Genomic DNA, 16,606 nt, shown 5'->3' on the forward strand with positions numbered 1-16,606 from the left:
TTATATAGAAATGTTTCTGTAGCACTGCAGCTGGACACAATAAAAACCAAAAGTTTTCACTTGAAGAACCAGTTTATTAATGAATTTAAGGCCACTCTGAACTGTGCTCATATCAACACAGCAATAACAGGATTCACACTTCTCACCCTGTTAACAGCCGCTGTCACAGGATCACACCAAAGAAACAAAACCAAAAAATAGAACTTCCACCACCTTCAAACAGAAAATATTTGTGTGAACAATTTGCTCAATAGCGCCTCTATGATCATTACTACAGAGTGGCGACGAAGACCGTCATACACAATCTCGATAAGACAGCGACGAAGACACTGTATCATGCTTCATAATGATATGCACAACCTTCACTAAGTGCACCGTCGCCCTGGAACATGCATATTAATGATTGTATGGGAACAGTGGTTTAATGGTGAGTGCATCTTAAGGCCTTGTAGCAGGGAAAACAACTTGACAAGAAAAGAAAGGAGCACACAATGTAACTTAAAGTGAGCCATTCTGCAGCATGAATACACACTCGCACACTAGTGTGTGTGTGTGCTGTCATCTTTGGTTTCAGCCTGGTTAACCTGCAAGTGCAGCAACGCTCTGCGTGTAACATGTAAGTCCTTCGTATCGTGTAAACAATCAAAAGTGTCAAGACTGGAGGATGAGCATGCAGACGAAGGACAGCAGGAGAAACAAGGTGGCCTTGTCTGACTCGCACATCTGCCGAGGCAAACCTCCGTCAAACAAAGCATAAAAGCATGCTCCTGCGCCACAGGCTCCGTTGGGATCTGAATAAGCAAAAGTGGTGCGGTGCGTGTGGAGAAAAGGCAACTGTGAAGCCGGAATCCGCAAATATTGCTGAAGGAAGCCGCAACAAGCGTCGCACGCCCCTCAGAATGCCACTGCTCTTAAATGCTGGGACTGTAACTGCAAGTCCACACAAGCATTCCAGACCATTCCTCCAGGTGATCTGGAAAAGGCGATATGGATGCGATGAATGATGTAATGTACTGCACTCGACTAACATGATCCACGAAGCGGCTTCAAATCCCTCCTAAAACTATAATTCACTTGTCACAGCTATTGAGATTATGCAGGAAGTAGGAGAAGGAAAAAGATTTCTGATGAAAACCAAGGCGTCACGAGGCGTCCTTCATTTCACTGTAGCAGCACGCACGTTTGACACGCGGAAAAGTCCTTGTCCCAACATGAACCTGATATTCTAAGTAAGGTACGAGTGGGAAAAAAAAAGAAATAAAAAATAAAAATCGTTTCTAAGGCATCACAAGGCTTATACCAGCGAGCACACGCTGTTGATATACAAACTCACAGAGTCCAACTTGAAACCTTTGCTCTGAATCTCTTGGAAGAACAACCAGGAAGGACGGGTGGACGGCCATCGCCGGGGCAGTTTCAGGGGGCGGGGCCTCTCAAAAACAAACCGTCTCCGGGGGGATTAGGGAGGGGGAAGTATGTTCTACTCTTCAGGCTGACTTCTTCTCTGAAGTGAGCTTCTTGGATGGAGCTTTCTGGACGGCAGCAGGTTTGTTCTTCCGGGGCAGCGGCGTCGGAGGATGAAGCCCCTGCTCTGTCCCGATGTTGACAGTGATATTCGTGTAGAGAGGCAGGTATTCCCGGGAGATGACTTCATAAACTGCTGTGTTCATCCCGTCCAGCTTCCAGGTCTGACGGGTCTTAGCCAGCATGTTGAACCTGCACGGCAAGAGAACAGTGGAGTGATCATCTCAGACGCCTGACCAGTTGAGCTTGTGAAAGTAGGTGTCAGCGGCTCTTGCTTGGCCAAACAGTCAACAGATCGATTGACTCTGGAATGCACTGGAACTAGCTGTCATTCCAAGCTGACGTGGGTGGGGATGGTCTAACCTTTGTGTGAGCAACATGGATGACTCCACAGTAATCTCATGAAGAGACCAGATTATTTTGGGGAGGAAGGTACTCGAGAAAACAAGTCAGTTCACCTCTTTGGGTTTTCGTCGTTGCCCTTGTCCAGCTTGTGTTTGATCATCTTGTAGCGCCCCACTTTCAGCGAGGGCCGGGTGATGTACATGCCTGCCAGGGACACCCTGCGAAGACCAAGCAGAAGCGCCGCCATTAAAACTGGCCTCCTACCTGGAACCTGTCGACAATCTCACACAAGCGAACATCAAGACAGCGCACTCGGATTGAAGCGGCGACTGTTACGATAATAAGGTGTCAAATGTAGCGGTAAGTATCTTATAATGAAGAAAGTTTCCTCCATCATCGAGATGCAATAAATCCCTGATACCTATGGCTGCCAACAGCCACTTGTGAAGTGACAGTAAAAGATGAATATGCTTTCCGGTTCCGCTGCATTTCAAAGTGACAGTCTCTGGCAGATCGACAGCCATAACTGTTATCTGACTGCTTTTGGCTGGCTTTCACTGCCGTTTTGGACTTTCACCAGCAGCATTTTGCACGGGTCACAATTCATCCGACTCCACTACACTGGTGGAAACAAGCTCTCGCACTATTGCCTCAAAATTCGGGGAGTACATTTCAAACCTGCTCCTCTCAAGACGGATCTAACTGACAGCAGATTTCGCTCAAGTTTCAAATGAAGCATTGCAAAACAGAGACCGGTCAGTCACTGATATAAGACCTGCCCCCTCCCTGAAGACTGTGTGTGGCGGATTCCAGGAGGCGCGGCGTGGTAGCTAGGAGGAAGTACATATAAATCCCGTTGTAGAGCAAGGTACTTCTACTTTATTCTTTACCCTGTTTAACAATAGTTTCACCCTCTAATAGTATATCTATTATGCTAGTTGCAAGTAATATAACCACATAATATATTTATTTATAGAAATCTCATCTGTTGACATGACCTTCTAATGATATTATATTATTACATTACATCGCAACATTAGGTTGCACATTACAGACAGATAAATAAGGAGCGGATTGGAGATTAGAATCGCTGCCCCTTTTCACATTATTTTCACAGAGAAAGTGAATCTTTCATTCTATTTTTTTCCATTTCATTTTCATTTGGAGCTTCATTTTGTGCTGAAACCAAAGCTATGAAAACAAAACTTTGAAGATTTAACCAAGGTTGGGTGGCAGGAACAGCAGAGTGCAGAGGTCCTGGCTTGGATGTGGCCAGGGCCTCCTCCCAGTCTAGTTACTGTAGCTCAATGCTTATTTCCTGTTGCGTAGCAAGTAAATGTTTCACGCCACCCAAAGTCTCCGCCGTCTCTGTAAATAGTATCATTTGTCAATAACATCACTATAAGTACACCTCTGCATAACACTGTATCCTTATAAACATTAAAGAAAAGAAAAAAGAAAGTTATATAGATTAACTTCCAATAAAGAATAACACTGTTTTTGTCTCTAACAGAAAAGAGAGAAAGTGCATACATTTGCATTAAACAATAAAAATAAATCATGAGAGAATGTGCGATTACACTTCCTTATTCTAGTATGGCAAAAAGGTCAAAAAGACAAAAAAGGCCCCTTGCAAGGGGTTTGAAACGACAAATGAAGTTATAACTTGCAGCTCACTTCAGAATGGAACATCTGGTGGAGGATAAATGATTATTTTCGCTACAAACATATTAAAAATCTGTTTGATGGAGCCTGAATAAATATGTGCACGAGTGCTGCTGACGGAAAGATGAAGATGCTTTTTTATTTAAATACAAAACACAAAAAGACTGTGCAGAAAGTGCATCACTTTGCTTGAAAGTAAAAAACAAATAAATAAATCATGAGAGGATGTGCGATTACACTTCCATATTCTTAAAGCTTATGTTCCCCGAGGTCACATGCGCCCCACTATTTGAGAAGGACTGCTCTAACAGAGTGGTGTCAATCATTTACAGCATTTGCAATATCTGATGTTACAGTTCACCAAACCAGTCATTGGTGCAACTCTGAGGTGTGGATGGCTGAAAACCTGAATACCTCATTCGTATAATAACACAGATTAAAACCTTAACAGTGATCTCAGTTCAGTGAAGAGGAAGGTTATACAAAGGTGCCGTCCTGACCTGACTCCAATGTCATCATCCTCACCACCCCAGCCCCAGTAGTTGTTGGGGAAGCCGTTCATTTTAAGGTAGTGCAGCGGTGTCAGTGCTGAAACGCCTCCGAAGTACATCTTGTATGGAAGCCTGGGGAAAGTTGCAGTTAAACACAGAACAATGAATATTAAGGGGCAAAAGACATAATGGTTCCAAGTGTAAAATTGTCCAGGAAAATCTTATGTTTCATTTGAAACCCAAAACATGCAAACTGTCACACTCCGAGAATAAAACCGGTTTGTCTCTCCAGACCAGTCTCTCTGTTGACACTTGAGAATAGCCAGTGGCTTTAAGGCAGATACATGTTGGTTTAATAGCAGCAGTATGAAACGAGACATGAAAAGCAACGGAAAAAATGTTTTTAAAGTATTGACTGCACTTATTTTTTTTAATATACCTCACTTGCCTTCCTTTCAGATTTTCCTAGTTACATTTTTAAAAATTCTTACTCATAGATTCATTGATTTCTAAAGTCAAACAACAAATAAATGTGATTTTTTCTTCCATAAGTCAACAATAGGTGTAGCATTTTTGTCTAAAAAAAAAAAAAAAGGAACAACAGAAGTGAAAATGGAAGAGCAGTGATTCAACAAACATACTTGTAGCCGAATTTGTCCATGGCGACGGCCGCATGTTTTGGATTGGAGTCGCAGACGTACAGATTGCGATCGTCCTCGGGGATAAGATCCACGTCATGAAAGAACAGACAATCCCAGTCTTCCTCCTTCATTGCCTCCCGGAAGCCGACATTCATCAGCTTCGCTCTGTTGAACGTGTAGTTTCCAGCCTGAAGAGAAGGGAACAGTTAACACAATTCTCCAGAAATTCACATTATCAGATTCAAATGCAAGGGGTTTGAAACGCCAAAGAAAGTTATAACTTGTAGATATTTGCCTTGGATTTCTGTTGGAGAATAAATAATTATTTCAGCTACAGTTGCGTAGCCAACTAGGTGTTTGGTCTAGCCTGAATAAATATGTTCATGAGTGCTGCTGACAGAAAGATGAAGATGCTTTTTTATTTAAATATGAAACACCTTGTTTACTTTATTTTGTTGGGGGGTGGGGATTGTATTTCATTTTTTGTTGTTGTTTTGCTCTTTTTTTCCCCAATTACCTCAACTTGTAATGTACATTCAATCTTGCTTTTTGTGACCTTTTGTATTAGAAAACCAATAAAAACATTATGATTAAATATGAAACACCAAATAAATCTACATAGAATATAAATAAGAAAAAAATGAAACCTAGTTTGAGCCATGGAATTTTTAAGACAAAAAAAAATTAAAGAAAGTTAAGTAGAAAAATGTGAAGAACAGAGTGCAAAGAAAAACAAAGCGCTAAAATCTACGTTCGGCGGTATTAAGGTAGATGCACATTCAGCGGACTGACACTAGATGGCACTCTTATCAAAAGCTTGGCAACAGGAAGCGCATCTTAAACGTTTGAATTATGCAATGCAAAACTAATGGCCTCATGTTTCCAGAAGGACAATGGAGTTCCAGTAAATCACCTGATGAATGATGTAAATGCCATAGTTGAGCTGCTGCCGCTGCAGGAACGGGTGCAGATAGTTAAGCAGAAACTTCAAGTGGTGTTCTCTGTGTCTGTGTGGCACGATGATGGCGGTCCGGTGTCTGGCCTCACAGTCAGGGGGTCGGTAGCGACCGCCGCGTACCACCTGAGGATTCTTCCTCTGCACCTCAGCCAGAGTGAGTCTTGATGGAAAACTGACGTGGATCGGTCCATCTGTAAGCGGAGATTTGTAAATTCAATGGTTAGAGTCTGAAAGTCCACAATTTGACTGTGACCTTGGCTTCTGTAAACACATGGGGGGGAAAGTTCCAGAGCGTCGTCAGGAGACAAAACATGTGTTCAATGTTAAGAAAAGGTCTCACAGTTTCAGCCAAAACTAAATCAAATAAGTAAGAAAAGTGGATTAATTACAACCAAGAATTCATATAAACAGATAGCAGACGTGAACATGAATATACACATATATAGTATGCAAATATATCCATTTAAAAGGTAGAATTTCGTTGTGCAGTAATATTTTCATATATATTCATATTTAAGTCTCAACAAAAGTACACTAGTAATAGCAGAGCTATTTAAATTCCAGTCGGTTTTTAATGGTTAAATTCTTCCATTGAGGGGAAGTCACATTGCTCATCTGAGATGGAAACGGCACGGTTTTAAAACAACCACTTTACAATCAGTAAATACTTAACTTTCCATTCAGTAATGTGAGTCACTTCAACATTAGAACGTCACTCAATGTTTGACCGATGTAAACATGCAGAGCGCTACGTCAGGAGCACTTTGCTGAGCACAGCTATCAGGAAACAAGCTGCTCATAAGACACCGAGTTTCCAACATCTTGAAAGTATAGAGATGCCAGTAAGATGTTACCGTCGGTGGTTCCTTTTAGCATTCATGAGGTTGAAATCCGGTGTGGTTCAGCTATAGAGGAAGTCAGGTAATAGGAAAATTTTGTGAAATGCCTTTGCAGTTGAGCAGTCAGGGATCAACAATGCAGCAAACTGAGGACCTGAAGTTGCAACAAACTAAAGCTGTTAAGCAGAGGACCTCAACAGGATGTCGAGAGACCTCGACATCCTGTGCCACAATTCCACTGCACAGACACAGGGGGCATGTTTTTACACCAAGTCCTGGCATGTTTTTAACTAACATTATTTAAATGTCACTTTACAGTGACAAACACTAGAATCGCAAAAGAGGGCACAGGCTTATTGAAAACAGAGCGACTTGTTGGCTACTTTGTGGAGCCGATTTGCTGAATTGTGTTTCCTGATGCCAAAACTGTATTTTAATCCTGGGACTATTTCCTAGCGTATAGGTTGTCTTCGATTGGGCGATGGGGGCAGGGAGGTGACTGAATGTGTACATCCTTCACACTACCCCTCAAGGCCCTAACTTTAAAGGTGGAGTCCTACTCGACTGACGTTGGGGGGAGCACTGACATTGGAGTCATATTTCACTACATTTTGACAAAAAAACTAAAAGCTCCAAGTTACAAGGGAGTGAAAACCTACTGTACAGGACCCCTTTGGCTTTTCGGATTGGTGGTACCTAACCATACCAATACAATAAGGTTCTAGAGTTCTAGGCAGTGTGCTCCTACTTTGCCGATCAAATTGGAAGCAAAACTGTCCTTTCATGCAGGAAACAAGTCGATAAAAGGACACTAGAGTTTCATATACCATAGCAAGAATACATAACATTATATTGGACTAAGTTTTAAAATGGGTTCAAGCTTCAAGTCGGATTTATGATGCCAAATAAACTGCAATGATGGAACACACCAGCAGCAGCATAACAAGGAGATGCGTTACAAATAAGCAGTGGGACTGGTGAAGTAACCTTTTCATGGGACATACGTGTTGGTGTCTTTAAATGCTTGCAGTGTTGCCATTCTCACGCGATCGAAGTGAACTGATGACTTGACCTGCCTCATGTTTACTCACTGCTGTACCATGGTTTCCTGATGCTGTGACAAAAAAACTGCCCATTTCCAAATGTAAATACAACCATGAAAACTGTGTACAAATACTGACCTAACAGGGGCGAGGTCTTAGGGCACATTGGTATGGCGTTGTGCTGAACTTTTGACAGATGGGTCAGGTTGGCGTGCACGTGCTTGGCAGGCAGGCTGGCAGCTGTGTGATTCCGGCTTGAGGAGCTTGAAGTGTCAGACTTGCGGAGGATGTGCATGAAGTAGGTGATCCTCTTTTGGTAGCCTTCGCGGGACAGCAGCGCCATGACCACGAGCTGGATGCCCAGGAACATAAAAATGTAGCGCCACTTGGACTGTAACTTGAGGGCCATGTTTTCCAAAGTCTTGATCCTGTGGCTTTGTAAACTCTTAAATGGAAAGACAAATCATGCAGATAATGATTGTCAGCTGTGACTACCTCTGAACTTGATCTGACAAAAGAGAGATGGGGAAAAAAGATACAAAAAAGAAGAGCTAAGTAGCAAAAAAGGCACTTATGGTGTTTTGTTTATTAAGAAACCACCAGTGACGGGGTTGAAACGAATCCTCCAAAAATGAAAAGTATATTTTACTCTACTTTCTTCTATCTCACTGCATTCCTTGTTGAGAATAAGCAGGTGGCAAATATCTCCGAAGTTGAGGGTCCAATTTTTTTATAGGTGCAGGGTGATGGTGCCAATCCCACATCGTGCAGCTTCACCCGCAAATCAGTTCCATTTGTTTCACAGCAAAACTCTCCTGAGGTCAATGAATCGCTCTCACTCTGTCTCCTCCTGTGAGCGCTATGAAGCTTTCTGTTCTCCCTCATGTCCTCTCCTGAGGGAGGCCTCCACAACAACAGCAGCAGCAGCCGGAGCCATGACAAAAAGCAGCGCACGCAGCCGTGCAGACACTGTACATCTGAGAGGATTACACAGCTTCCAACCGCCGACCGGCGGGAGAATCAGGGGGAGGGGGTCGCGATGTCGGACATGTGTGGGTGACTGTATCTCTGTAAGTGGGAGGGCTTCAGTGAAGAGTCAGAAAAATGCTGGAGGCGGGGATAGAGGAAGAGAGTGGAGGGTTGGGGGGGGGAGCTTTGAAGTCCAGTGCTATTGTCCCATAATGATTCAATCAATGGCCACGATGAGACCGCTGTCACTGGATGGACGGGAATCAGACCCAACCACTCTGGGGCTCTGAAAGACAAAGCAAGCAGCACGGGTCAGTTATGTTGACATCAGCAGAAAGGGATTCTCAGTCCAGACAATAGTTGATTGTGTAACTTACTGAGACAAAAAATGGATTGTGTTTGTTTACACTGACAGTGGCTTGACTTTTAAAAGCTGATGTGTGCAATTATTTTTGCAAAGGGGGCAAAGGCTGTTCGTACTAGGCGGTGCATTTCATACATTTGCATGCATCGCTACATCATACGGTATGCACCAACATTTCAAACACGCGATACATGGCAAGAAAACAAACATTCACACATCCTTCTCCTATTATTTATAATGGATTACTTGTGATGCGCATGAGTGTCTTATTATTCCCTTTTTAAAAGGGATACTACTTTGTACTTCTGGAGTACAGAAATATTAATTGAATAAACCTCATCCAGAAAAACTAATTTTTAAACACCAAATTGGAGAGCACAGATTTTGTCAAGGATATTTTAATTCAAATACATTGTATAATTAGTATTTCATGCTCTTGGTGTGAATTATACAGGAAGCATTCCTACTTTTCTTACTATGGTTCATGCTCATTCCAGAACGGAATGAGGGTTAAAATGGAATTAGGAATTGTGTTATGATAAAGAATGATGTGGACTTAAAGAGTCTTTGGTAAAGTAGTCTCCTGCTCACCATCGAGACAGAAGGTGTAGTCAACATGATAGGGACATTCAGAGAGCCTGTGTGCCGACCGTGTACGACCCTCCGCGCTCCTCTGTCTGCTAGAATAACCGGTACATTTAATTAGCGTTTGTTAAAGCAGTCAGTCCAAGAACACTAATCCCATCCCAACTGACACTGGCGGCAAGAACTGGAGAACAACACAGCTTGATCACCGCATAACAAATCCCAGACCATCACGTCGAATTACTTCAATCTGGTTATGACACAACATCCTGACAAACAGCGCTTTATGAAAGCGGCAGACAGAGACATAGTGAAATGTTAGAAAGGTAATCCAGCTAAATTCAATCTAGTTGCGGGTAGTAGCTTAGCCACTGCTCAGAACAGGAAATTCTACTTATAAAAAAATGTTAATGATAACAAAGTCAATTCAAAAAGACCCCAAAAGAGAATGTTGCAGTTTTACTGTTCCAAACCATTCATTAGAAAATGTAAAAAAAAACACCATCTTGACTGTTGTTGTTAAATGCAGCCGGATGTCCCTCCTTGCAACATCAGTGGACCACCCAGATGACCCTGCCTGCTACGCTTGACTCACCAAGATTTCAAATCAAATAAAGAAGAAAGAAGTGTCTCTTCCATATAAATATGCTGATTGCCAAATACAAACAAAAACAAATATGTTAAAAGAGGAATGAATACAGCAAGAAAAATGGGGCAAAATATGAGTTGCATGAGGACAGATTACCTTTCCTCCCCTGTGGGTTGAATTCATGCCTTGTGAATCATAGGCAAAGTGTTGACAACATCAGCCCTGGAAGCACATCAGGCCAATTGCCCAGCGTATGAACAGCCTTATGTGCAAAAACGGATCATTGAACAAACAAGCGTCTACTGCCAGATCTGTCCTCTTATCCGCCACCCTGGTAAAAATGGGTCATGGAGGTGTGACGTGGAAAAATCAGTTTATCAGTTTAAGCCAAGCACTAAGGGTTGCATACAGGTAATGTCTTCGGGAGCTTTCACATCATGAACTCTCGGGTGACAGTCTACGTGAGAGGTGAAGGCAAGCACGCCAGGCATTGGTCCCCGGACTTCAGTTAGCCAGGAGAGCTGGAATTCACCAGCAGGGAGATATTTGTACAAAGACAATTCAGCGTGACTTTCAAGTGTGACTCGCAATTCAGCGAAATTTCCAGGGGGAAACACACTTCACGGTAACCAACTAAGATGGCACTATACAGGCGCTAATGTTCGGAAATTTAGGGCATCCTGTTGAAAAAAAAAAAGGGTGTGTTGTCATGTTTTTCCCTTAGTCTCTCTCACCATCAGTTGAACAAAGAGGACTCCAGCTAAGCAGGACTGTCAAAGATGTACGCCGTTTTCACTTCCGTCCAACCAACGGTGTCTGTAGGCGGCTCACAGGGAGCGCTACCTTTTTCTGCCCCCTTTTGGACACCTTGCGAGCCTTACAAAAAAACTGTCCAAGTTATTTGGGACCCTTTTGGCGGTTACTATCCAAGACATACCAACCCGAACTGCTCGATGGAAACCGGCCATTTGTAGTCAGATGAGAAGTTCCCATAATAGAGTCTTCTACTTAGAGTACAATCCATGTTCAAGTTATTCAAACTGGACGTTAAACTACAGAGCTAGTTCACTAAAAAGCGCTCAATACTGAGGATGAATTACCCAGTGGCGCTAGGCAATGGATATTTTCTTCAGAGATCGCTTTAGGAGCAGATGGGAGATTGACCTAGCTTACAATGCAACAAGCCTTCAATTAAACCCGAGACTGTAGATTATACATATACAATAACAATGCCTTTAAGGCTCCAGTTAATCCGCTGGGATCAGGGTGCAGCACAGTTGTTAAGAGAATAAGATTGAATGAGCTCACAATGACAGACATGTTACATAAAGTCTGACTAAATATGTCAAAGTATAGAGGACAGAGGTGCCTTACCTACCTTCAGTATTCTGAAGAGGTTTTGAAATCCTTTGGGGGTATATTTAATACCAAGATACACCCCTTCTATTCTCCTGGATTTTAGTGTCATGTTTATGTGTAATAGGATACAGGAAAATCCTCAACAAAACAGAGAGATAAGGTTTACTCCTGTGCTTGAGGGTCACGTCTTAGGCCTTCTTTTATCAAGCAGCAGGCACATTTCTCATAAAGATATGAAACCCAGTGGATTGGTTCAGACATTCTGTTCTTGTTAAAAGGATGTTGGAGTGAACAAACTAAAGAGAAAGCCAAAATGGACTTAGGGGAGCGCAAGGGGTAGATGGAGACCAGTCAGCAGTCTGGTTACACAATGTACTTTTGACTTCATTGTCTGCTGCCTGGATATCCTTCCCTTCTGCATTCAGAATCTTAAAAAGGCAAATTCTGCAGCATGTAATGGACTCCAGCATGTGCATTTCCAAGCCCTCGGACAAATGGGACATTTTCTAGTTGCTCGGGCAGCATTATTAATACATGTGTAGTATGTTTACATGCATGCTTGCACACGTGTCAATGAGGAGCAGACTGCTTGCATAAAGGGGGGAAACACATTTAAAAAAAGGGAAAGAAAGGAACTGAAATGACTGTTCAGAGGGTGATACATTCAGGGACATTAGCCTGAGGTCAGGACTGCATTTCAAATCTTAATGGTGCAAACTAGCAGTCCCCTGGCAGTAACAGAGGCACCGGTGGGAACAAACAAGTCGAGCCCAGAATAGCTGCTCACTTGAAAAAAAAAAAAAAACGCATGGAGGAAAGTACATAAGAGCTTCACGAGTAGATATACCTGGGAGGATTAGCATGGATATTTGGTCTCTAACACAGATGTCTAAAGCTGCGTATTCATCTCTTTTAATCCCTGACAGATGTAACGAAACAAATTAAAATGAGGTTGACAGCACTGTGGTTTCATGACAGTTGGCCTTTGTTAGACAACAAGACATCATCAAGGAACACAGCGTCAACTGTTATTTTCCAGAAGGATAAAGACAGTTTGTTCATATTCACCGGCTTCCAAGCAAGACAACTCTAGGAATCCTCCATGTCACAAGTAACTTTAAGAGGACTCAATCTGGAGTTGAGCCATTAGTGGAAGGAGTAGGCAAACCAGGGAGAAGTGAAGGAAAAGATTGCCATGACAAGGAAGTTTCAACATAGAAGAGTAAGCAAAAAACTGACAACTGAAACTGACAAAGGAGGCACAGTGAAACTTTTACCACTGGAAGACATCTGAATAAGAACAGTTCAATGAAAGTCGATAACTGAGGGGGGACCACCTTCACTAAAGAAACAAGTAGCAGTGAGACAGAAATTACTGGAAACAAACCCCAGAAGGAAACCTATCATGCCTATTGGTGCATAACCAGCAGAATATGACCAAGACTGAGGAGTGACGACTGACGTGCTCTCGCTGTATCTCCATTAAAGTTAATCAACAAGATGAGGAAAACTGTTAGGAGACTGTCTGGGAAAATAGAATATATAGCATTATAAAGTCTGCTCCTTTTCCATCCCGGACATTGAAATGAAAGAGGTGCAGCACTGTGTATTCAGTGTTTTTTTTTTCTTTTATTGTCACACTGTTTTATTATCAATCCAGGGACACGCAACAATGCAGGACACATCTTTTTGTCAGCTTAAAATTCTAGCGTATAACTCTTGTGTAAGTACCAACGAAAAGGGACAAAAAAAACTCGGGTTTTACCAAATGCCCTAACGCCGGGCTGAATGTGACACACACATTGTTTAACCATTGCCAAAGACCAAGATCAAGCACTTTGGCGATACGTGTGACGGCTCGTATTGCAAGGAGTCACCCAGAGATCACAGAGATACGGAGTCGCGCACTACCATGCTTCATAGACAGCGGCACCCATAAGTTCTTCATCGAGACAGCTGAGCCACAGCTTTACCAAGACTCCAAAAGAGCAACCGCCACTAAAGGCAGCATGTTGAAAGGCAACATGTTTAACTCAACTGCGTTTTCAATGGAGAGCCACTGCGATTTTGTTTTTTAACTTAACCAGAATCCAAAACTGCTTTTATGTAACAGTTGCAACAATTCCATCCAAGCATGGATAAATATCAATGAATGTGGAAAAGACACATTAATGTCTCAGTCATTCAGTATTGAAAAGCAAAGGGGAAAAGATTCATGATCCGAAATCAGTTCAGAAACCATTACGAAAAAAAAATGATAATAATAAAAAGTAAAAAATATAACAAATTAGACCATAAAACCATAACTTCTAAGCCATGCAAGTTGAGCAGATGACGGATAATTCTCATTCCTGGTCACCTCACAAGGAAACCAGAGAGGCTTTGACATAAATTTACCATCAGCAGTACAACAAGCTCACTTGAGAAAGCTTCTGATAGAATTTTGTGAATCAGCAAAAATTTGAGAACACAATATTGGACTTTATTTTTAATGTCCAAATGCATCCTTGTTTTAAAGCTGGCACGTACTTAACCAAAGTACTTCAGAGCAAGCACGCACTCTACACTATTTTTTTTTTTTACACCGAATTAAATATTGAAGCATTAAATTATACACAACGAACAACTTTTACTTCCAGATCAGCACTTTCTCTTCACAGACACAAGGCAAAAACATCTGCGTGTGTAAACTCAAACTCTCACCAACTATGCAAGAGCAAGCAATGAAGTAATGCGCAAGCCCGCCTGAGGACAGAGGCGTCTACATAACAACATTTGCCAGCATCCTTGTCATGGCAACCCATCATAAAGCACAGCCATTCTTCGTGAGTGCAGCTGGTACACATCTCTGAGGCAAACTCCCCTGAGCCCAATTCCAGTAAGAGACACTGCAAAACCAAAGAAAGGGTAAAGACAAACAAACTCCACCTTCCAGCTAAATTTGTCATCCTGTCTTTTTGCCTGTGGTTTGCTCAAGTGGTTTCCGCGTAACAGTGCCAACATTTTCAAGCCGAGCGCAGTGATGACAAGGGTGATGATAATGAAACGTCCCCACACCCACAGGCAATGAAACCCACAACTAAACAGGATTAACAAGTAACACAGCGAGGTAAAGATGCATCATTTTAGGTCGAGTGCCTCTGAGTCGAAAGCTTATTGACCCTTACTAGAGGGAACTAACCGGCAACATCTGTCAACTACATCACATTTTTACTCACAAAAAGCTCATTACATCTGTCTTTATATTCAATTTAGATTATGTTTTAGCAGTGACTGGTCGATTAGAGAATAACTGGAATCTGATTTCCAGTTTAAAATGATTGCATTATTAGTGAGGGAGTTTTGTGTTCCAATCAGAATTCAATCCATGTATCTAATCTAGAAAAGGGATGGGTAAAAAAATGCAACAGAGGGTGATGCTATCACGGAGGTCCTAACATATCTTATCAGTGGTTAACCTTTGACTAAAACACACTTCTGCAACAGCTGTAGTATCAGGAAATAAAACCCTAAAAACACTTTATTGAAAAACAAACAGCAGAGACGGGCTGTAACCATGTATGCCCTGAAAATGTTCCACACTTACTTCCACATTATCTTTAAAACAAAAACCTGTCGCATGACTAAGCTCAGCAATTAGGATACATTTGGTCATGTAAATCTATAATGTATATTTGTGGCTTAGCTACGACCTTAGGCATTTTGAGTCAAAATTTCCACTGATAGAAAGGACATACTCGCATCTCTGAAGAAGACAGGAAGCATAAAATATATAATTGTCCATTGTTGATTTCCTCCAACGTCGCTGATTTGAAATTATGTAATAAGATGACTTGTCCCTCACATTCCTAAAAGCTTTCACAGGAACCTCATAATGAAAACCAGAAGCAAGTGGAGAAGGATAAGATGGAAAACTGCACTGGTTCAAACAGAAAAAAAAATACTGGCTAAACATTTATGACAAAAGAAGACGATTTTTTTCTTCTTCTTCAAATCTCAACTGTTGTTGAGATGAGATGGACCACCATATTCTGAAAATTGGCAACAGTTAAGGTTGAAACATCAATATATTCATGTCTGGGTCAGGGGTAACCCTAAGACATAATACTGGAACCTTGCTATGGCTACCAATCACCTTTGTACACGTTTGCATCACTCAAACAACAGGAAGGAATCGGGCTGACCATCAAAGCTCTTTGTGAGGAAAAGGGAAATAAAACAGGAGGACGAAATGCTACACGACTAGTGTGCAAAGAAGACTCACTTGTGCTCACTAAACTGAGGTCAACTACCACATATTTTCGAGCAAACTTTGGATTCCCCGTCCTCACTGATCAGAAACACGAGCTGAGCATTAACAAACACGAGCAGCAGTTTCAGGGGAAAGTGTCGATTTTATACAAGTGCGCGAGATAAATGTCGTTGCCATAATGACCACAAACACGGGTTGTAAACAAAAGACTGAGAAGAATGAGGATTAATTTAACCAGCGCCCTCCTTAACTAGCTTAAGTTGGTTGAGTTTAATGCGATTAAGGCCCAAGGAATACTAGATTTACCGCAAGTATAAAACATTTGAACTTGTCCCTGGTTTGTTTGGATTTGCAGATATAAACTAGGGTCCGTTCTGAGCGATATTCACGAGTACAGCAAGTCTAGCTAATAAAAAGGTTGGTTTACGGAACAGTGGGCGTAACAAGTGGCTAGTTATTAAAGTGTAACTTTTCCCAGAGATAAGAGAAAAGTCATTTAACAGCTGTGGTGAGCCTCTCCAGCTGTGAAAAGAAAGCAGACATCGCTAACATCAAGGAGCTAACAGGCTAACTAGCAACCACGCGCTGTGATTACAGACCAGTGCACCAGTGGTCAAAGATTGAGACATTCTCACCTGATAAACTGGTTTAATCCAAAGGTTGGGAAGTGGCTGGCGCTATTGTTCGCTGGTACGGTTCCCAGTCGCGTCCCGGTGTACTGTGAAGTTGAACGGGTGCAGACGGGACAGTCATGCAGCACACACTTCTCCACCCCCTTCTCGACTGGAAATCACAATTCGTCAGTTCGATCTTTCATAGCTTCAGGTTAAAAAAAAAAAAACATAAAAAAAAACATAAACTTCCATGGTGATATTAACTGAAATTTATATTAATTATTAAAGTATATTTTAGACTCGTCCGAATGGATGTAATCGAGATTATTTATGACTGAAAGACATTAATATCTAGATTGTGTATATTG

At 41.9% G+C, this 16,606-nt stretch overlaps 1 protein-coding gene across 1 annotated transcript; it reads right to left on the reverse strand.

Annotated features, from left to right (window-relative positions):
• Nucleotides 1-36: 36 nt before the first annotated feature.
• Nucleotides 37-16,403, reverse strand: si:dkey-199f5.8 (beta-1,4-galactosyltransferase 3). Its single transcript, XM_053843591.1, has 7 exons — nucleotides 16,260-16,403; nucleotides 7,645-8,761; nucleotides 5,580-5,815; nucleotides 4,667-4,854; nucleotides 4,035-4,157; nucleotides 1,983-2,087; nucleotides 37-1,716 (listed from the first exon to the last, which is right to left on the reverse strand). The coding sequence occupies exons 2-7, from the start codon at nucleotides 7,913-7,915 to the stop codon at nucleotides 1,488-1,490; spliced, it is 1,152 nt and encodes a 383-aa protein (XP_053699566.1). The 5' UTR covers nucleotides 7,916-8,761; nucleotides 16,260-16,403; the 3' UTR covers nucleotides 37-1,487.
• Between the last annotated feature and the right edge of the window lie 203 nt (nucleotides 16,404-16,606).

Source organism: Synchiropus splendidus, chromosome 15 (genome assembly GCF_027744825.2).
Source record: "Synchiropus splendidus isolate RoL2022-P1 chromosome 15, RoL_Sspl_1.0, whole genome shotgun sequence".
In the NCBI taxonomy this organism is placed as follows: domain Eukaryota; kingdom Metazoa; phylum Chordata; class Actinopteri; order Syngnathiformes; family Callionymidae; genus Synchiropus; species Synchiropus splendidus.

Coding starts and splice junctions, on each gene's coding strand:
- si:dkey-199f5.8 (XM_053843591.1), bottom strand. CDS start 7,915: ATGGCCCTCAAGTTACAGTCCAAGTGGCGCTACATTTTTATGTTCCTG. Junction 4,855..5,579: donor GCATTTACATCATTCATCAG/GTGATTTACTGG, acceptor CCTTCTCTTCAG/GCTGGAAACTACACGTTCAA. Junction 1,717..1,982: donor AACGACGAAAACCCAAAGAG/GTGAACTGACTT, acceptor CTTGCCGTGCAG/GTTCAACATGCTGGCTAAGA.